A 5,956-nucleotide genomic window follows, 5' to 3' on the forward strand; every position below is an offset into this window, starting at 1 on the left:
GTATTATAAGAAACGACGCGCTGTCACTGGTGTTAAGCATATCCGTCTCGTACATGACAATGTCCCCGCTCATACCTCCGCAATAGTTTCGGCGTTTTTGAAAAAAGAAGAAGTAACTGTTTTGCCTCTACCCCCCGGTATTCTCCAGACCTTGCCCCATGTGATTTCTTTTTGTTCCGAAATTGAAATCCTTCTTTGCTGGGCGGAAATACAAGTCCCGACAGGCACTTGGATCTGCCATTCATCAGTTCTTTATTACCGTGTCCAAATCAGCGTACAGTGATGCCTTCAAAAAGTGGATACATCGGCGGAAACTTTCTAGCCACGGGGAGTACTTCGAGGGCATAAAATGAACTCTTTTGAGCTAACTTGAAATTTGAAGTCTCCAGAAAGAAATAAGCAATACTTTTCGAACATCTCTCGTAAATATCATTTGTACTGGTAGTTAATTATGTATATAACGATGTTGTTGTTTTATTAATAAATCTGTCAGTTGCAGACAGCGATACTACCATCGTAAAATATTGTTTAAGACAGAAACAAATTCACCTTGATTGAACGTATCGCCAAAAAACGTTTTGATTAAAATACGTTTTGATTAAAATGATGCAAATTTACCATTTACAAAAACGACGAGGCTTAAAGAAATTGATGTCTCAAAGATTACAGCATTATTCATTTTAGCTTGGTCGCGTTTGTGATGATTATCATCATTTTTAACATGTCGTTGAATATATTTTAGAAACAAAGTCCGATTAATTGAATACTTTAACGTCACTCTGTCTATGCGTCTAAAGAAAACAAGTGGTTATATTAAAGTTGTAATGCTATCAGTTTTGCTGAATGTCAGTTCCGTGCTTTCTTTTTTATAACAACTAGATATATTTATCAGCATTTTCGAGTATTTGCTTTTACTCGGACACACTCGGAATAGCAATCTCGCAAATGTTGATAAGATTTTTGAAGCTTTGACTAGACATATATCTTAACAAATTGTTAAGGTGTTCATGTCCGACAAATAGGATGTAAAGTACATTGATAGTACTCGTAGAAGATGAAGAATTAAGAGCTAGAAGAGCAAAATCTCATTTTCAGGACAGAAACAGAAATTGGCTAAAAGCAAATTGATTAACCCGATATTCTCATAAATATATTTCAAATATCATTTTCTTTAATCTTGCATAGTTGAAAAATATCTGCTCTAGTTTAAATTATCCTTTTTCTAAAGTTAATTGAAAAAAACAAATTTACAAGGAGCAAAAGATCCGACGGCCAAAGATCAAGATCTTGAAATGTCATTGTATGCATTTTTGTAATTTTCTATTTAAATATGCAAACCACAAGGCGGTTGTCCTCACATTTGATACCATTTCATACAATCATCATTTCTCCGTGCTGTACGCGATTGAAGTTTATTCTCTGTACTTGATCTAAAAAAAGATTCGGTATGTTGGCATGATGAATATTATATTCGACACAATTTGTAAACAACACAGATTGATATTGCTAAGTCTCTCGGAAGCAATATATTTTGAGGGATAAACAATTAGAAATTCAGTGTATATCTTTTAACATTACATATAAACAGTGCCATAATGCTGAGGACGACAACAAGCTTCAAATGGGAGACATGCCACAAAAATGGGAATGATGAGCAATCACAAGATAAAACAAAACGGTATGTGTTGTAAATGTCACAATATAATTTAGTTCAGTTACGTCAATTATATGTGCATAGATCCATATTTATATGTTTTCACGTATGTAGACCTATCAAAATATCACAATAACGTCACATATTTTGTAAAACATACAGGACTTATTTGTTTGACGACAGCATAACAAAATATTGGTAATATCATAAATGTTTCGAAATGACAATGCATTCCGTGGTTTTAATTAAACGTAGAAAAATATATTGTATAGTTATTTTTTCCAGTCAATAACAGAATAAACCTGAAAAATATCAGGTAATCATATTCATCGGTTAAAGAGTTAGTATAATGATGCATTTATTTATTTTCATGGCATTTATTTAAAAACACACACATACATTGAAATGCTTTATAAAACCATAAATATTATAGTTAATTGTGTTTTTTTATAAATGATTATTTGCATGTGCTGATGTTTGACAGATTTGAAGGAAAGGAAATATTAAAGGTAAGTTCTTGACTAAATACAATAATTTAATTTAGAAGAGGTGGATAATTCACCTTGTCGTCTTGTGACCAGTTTCGACGCCCTTAGGATTGTTTTGTATAAATCTATAAAAATCATGTGATTGTATTGTTTTAAATGTTTGAACTCATTAAAAGATCTCTAACTCCTATGAAATCGGCAAATCTTAGCTGTTTTTTAGTGATTTAATTATTTTTAATTAACATTCAGTTATCAGTTAGTAACCGCAATAATAACAACAACATGTACAGATAGATAAGGGCAAAATTATGCTGTTATTTTTTTTGAAATGTTAATTTTACTTAGTAATGAATATATTAAAGTGTTTATTTGAATATTCTATCCAATTTTGACTCAGTAAATGTACGGAAATTAGAAATTATATTACGAAATTATATGTCACTAACAGTGATAATACTGCTTAAAGCACTTTTTATGCAAGGAGTAATATCACATATCAGTTCCTCTAAAGAACAACTTGACTTGTTTTTTAGTAATTAGATATACTAATATAATTACTATATCCACAAAGTTGCGTTATCATACATTATTAAACTCATATTATTAACGTATAAGCAACGAATGTAATTTTGCAGGTTCTGGTATATGATGCTGAGAAAGGAGAAACAACAAGATTTTTTATTGAGGCCCTTAAAAGACAACTTGATGTCTTTGAGTTCCAAGATTTTCACGCTGCTAATGACGAAGAAAAGGATACTCTTTCTATCATTGCAGTTGTACGCCATATTTCAATACATATTATAGATATTATAAATGACGTAAAAGAACAATTTGTAAAAGGTATGCACAAAAATGGTATGCAAATATAATAAGTACATTAATTAGAATAATTACATTCATGCAAAAACACATATTCAAGAAAAAAAATTACTATTTAGTTTAGCTAAAAAAGAACCAATCAAGACGAATTAACACATATCAATCTTGATTTCATCATTTTAATTCAATGCATTTTTATCCCATAAAACAAATAAATAGCACTACATGGTTTCACACATATAAACGTTTTTTTTCAATCACAAATGGAGCTTCATTTTGAATTTCAATACTTTACAATATATTTTTAAAAAAATTTACTTTAAGATGACAACTTTAACAGATAACAGAATTCTTATTTTAAAATACATTATTTCATTTTTCTTCACAGACGATGTCCACGATCTTGAAAGAGTGTTCGTCACTTACTTTTACGTCAATAGATCAGACGAATATTGTATTCAAACTATTAAACAGATATCCGAGTCTGGACAGTTCAACTTTGCAAAAATAGTACCGATGAACTTCATCGACACGAGTCTTGTTCGCAAATTAAGCTTTTTCGGTAATTTCCTGAAATCGGATAACAAAGACTCGCTACATGAACTAAAAGGTTGTATACTATCGAGGAAAGTCAGAAAGGTAAGAAGAAGAACTTTCTAATGTTTATAACTAGATGATCGCAACTTTTGAACTTTGATATTGAATTAACTTAATTCATTTTCATAAGCCTCTCTAGTTATATATATATATATATATATATATATATATATATATATATATATATATTGTTAAATGTTTATTTCTTCTAGAAAGTGTGTGTCAACGTCTACGGCGCCATGGATTCGCTACAGATAAAAGATTTTATTGCGAAATTAAGTCAGGTCATTTCAAGCTCAATTTATTTACAAGCCACGAAGCCTTTAGAAGAAATGATCAATATAACATCGCCTACCCTGATTTGTACAACTGGGGATTTGGAGGAATGCCAGGAAAAACTCAAAGAGAAAGGTAGTTACTTTTGGATATTAATAAATGAATACATATTTATGGTCAACAATTATATAATTTTATATTATCGTTTATCTTCATAATATTTTTTTGAATGGCAACCCTTATGCCCCCGTTAAGATGTATACATGATTTATCCATACAACTGTCCGTCGGTCTGTCTGCTTTTGTTCAGTCTATCACTTTGTTGTTTCTAGTTAGATTATTAAATAACTTTACACAGATGTGTGGCTCAATGAGCAATGCTTCGCATATAAGATCCCGGTTCGTAGGTCAAAGATTACAAAAAGAACCTTTCGAAAAAATGCAATAATTGTTATGGTGTTGCTAAATGGATTTTAGTGTTTATATGTGTGAATACATAAGGACAAGATTGCAATGTGTCGTGTGTGCAAAGGTCTCAAGCATTAAAGGAAAGATAAAGAAATAAACAATGATATGAATTGTTCATACAAAAGCACTTGCAAACAACATGGCATAAATGTGACGTCTATTTTGATATAAGGTGTTCAAGTGTCGATTCATTGGTCATCAAAAGTTGTGATTGATCTGTCATATTAAGTCCATAAGTTTGTCATTCATTCGCAGATAAAATAGCAAGTTAACATAAATATGTGGTGCTTTTAATCAATAAGTGATTAGTGAGAACAAGTATTTTTACCTTCGTTCTAAGGCCGCATTCTATAGTTTCTATTGTTGATAAACTAACATCAAAGTTAAGTAAAATCTTCAATTCTGTCATTCAAAGACGGACCTTTCAATAACTGGAAATAAACATTTTGCATATTAATACGACTTACAAAGTATTGAACCGAGATGCCAAAATTAAGAAACTGAAGGTTTTGTATGGTCATATCTTTGTACATTGTATTTCATTCATAGAAATTTTATTAAATGGCAACCTGGGAATATAAGTAATTATTTGCTAGTGTTTATTTACTCATATATTACTGGGTCCATCGTCTGTTCATCCTTTGTTTCCAACGGAACCTGGATGATAAGGAAAATGATGATATGAGATAGAAACGCATCAAGACTGAATTCAAAACATGTCTATTTACAGACTTGAGGAAATGTTTCCTTGTCCACCTTATTGATGTTGGAATGAGATCCGAGATCTGTGTTATGCATGACAGCCCTTATGACATGGAAAATACATCAGTTATTCACGAGGAACAAAATCCCAGCTCTACGTTATCTGTTTGTGCCAGAAACAAAACCGCACAAAATGCCGAAAATATGCCTTGTGAAACGCATGAGATACTTTATAACAATGGAACATTTTATTGCAATGTATATTTTATAAAGCAATTTGAAAACTTTGTTGCAGATGGCCTGATAAAATAAAACCTTCATCTGAATAAGTTTTGGCATTTTAAGGATTGTACTTGTCTGATATAATGTATGTAATTAGTTATAGAAATTTTAGAGAGGTTAAACGCTTGTGTGTTAATATAACATGAGCCGCTTACTTGAGTGATTGGTGATTACCTTTGGTTATTGTGCCATTAAGTAAGTGCTGGTCAAATGACATACCTCGATTCTACATTGCAAACTACCAGTTATTCGATACAGAATATCGCTTGCTTTGAGTAAAATGCAATTATATGTATTTATTATAATGGATAATTGATAAAATACCCATAGAGTGTCAGATAGGGTAAAAAGTGTTTATAAGTTCAATTGTCAATATTAAACAGTCATCCACAGTTTAGCGTATTTATTTCAAAGAGTATAATTAAATTCACTGAAAATCATTTCGATTCACTTTTGCACTAGATTCTCCATTAAGCCTCTCCAAAACGTAGATTGAATATCTTAAACTTAAACCTTAGCTGATGGAAAATGTAACCGTTTACTTTATATGATTTTTGTTATTGTAATTGAAAACTTAGTTTTTTGATAATCTTTAGAACTTAGATCTTACCTTATTCGAGAGACATTTATTAGAAGTATTGCAAGTATATGTGACTAATCAACGCCAACA

General features: G+C 31.0%; 1 protein-coding gene across 1 annotated transcript; it reads left to right on the forward strand.

Moving 5' to 3' along the window:
- Positions 1 to 1,401: 1,401 nt before the first annotated feature.
- On the forward strand, positions 1,402 to 5,684 carry LOC132732258 (uncharacterized). Its single transcript, XM_060718647.1, has 7 exons — positions 1,402 to 1,678; positions 2,139 to 2,163; positions 2,778 to 2,982; positions 3,350 to 3,600; positions 3,771 to 3,969; positions 5,033 to 5,169; positions 5,670 to 5,684. The coding sequence occupies exons 1-7, from the start codon at positions 1,596 to 1,598 to the stop codon at positions 5,682 to 5,684; spliced, it is 915 nt and encodes a 304-aa protein (XP_060574630.1). The 5' UTR covers positions 1,402 to 1,595.
- The last annotated feature ends 272 nt before the right edge of the window (positions 5,685 to 5,956 follow it).

Source organism: Ruditapes philippinarum, unplaced genomic scaffold (genome assembly GCF_026571515.1).
Source record: "Ruditapes philippinarum isolate M1 unplaced genomic scaffold, ASM2657151v2 ctg648_1_1_1_1, whole genome shotgun sequence".
Taxonomy (NCBI): Eukaryota; Metazoa; Mollusca; class Bivalvia; order Venerida; family Veneridae; genus Ruditapes; species Ruditapes philippinarum.

What these genes read in the sequence shown, in the direction of transcription:
- LOC132732258 (XM_060718647.1), top strand. Translation starts at nt 1,596, where the DNA reads ATGCTGAGGACGACAACAAGCTTCAAATGGGAGACATGCCACAAAAAT. An exon ending in TCACAAGATAAAACAAAACG is followed by an intron (nt 1,679 to 2,138) that starts GTATGTGTTGTA and finishes GATGTTTGACAG; the next exon opens with ATTTGAAGGAAAGGAAATAT. An exon ending in GGAAAAACTCAAAGAGAAAG is followed by an intron (nt 3,970 to 5,032) that starts GTAGTTACTTTT and finishes GTCTATTTACAG; the next exon opens with ACTTGAGGAAATGTTTCCTT.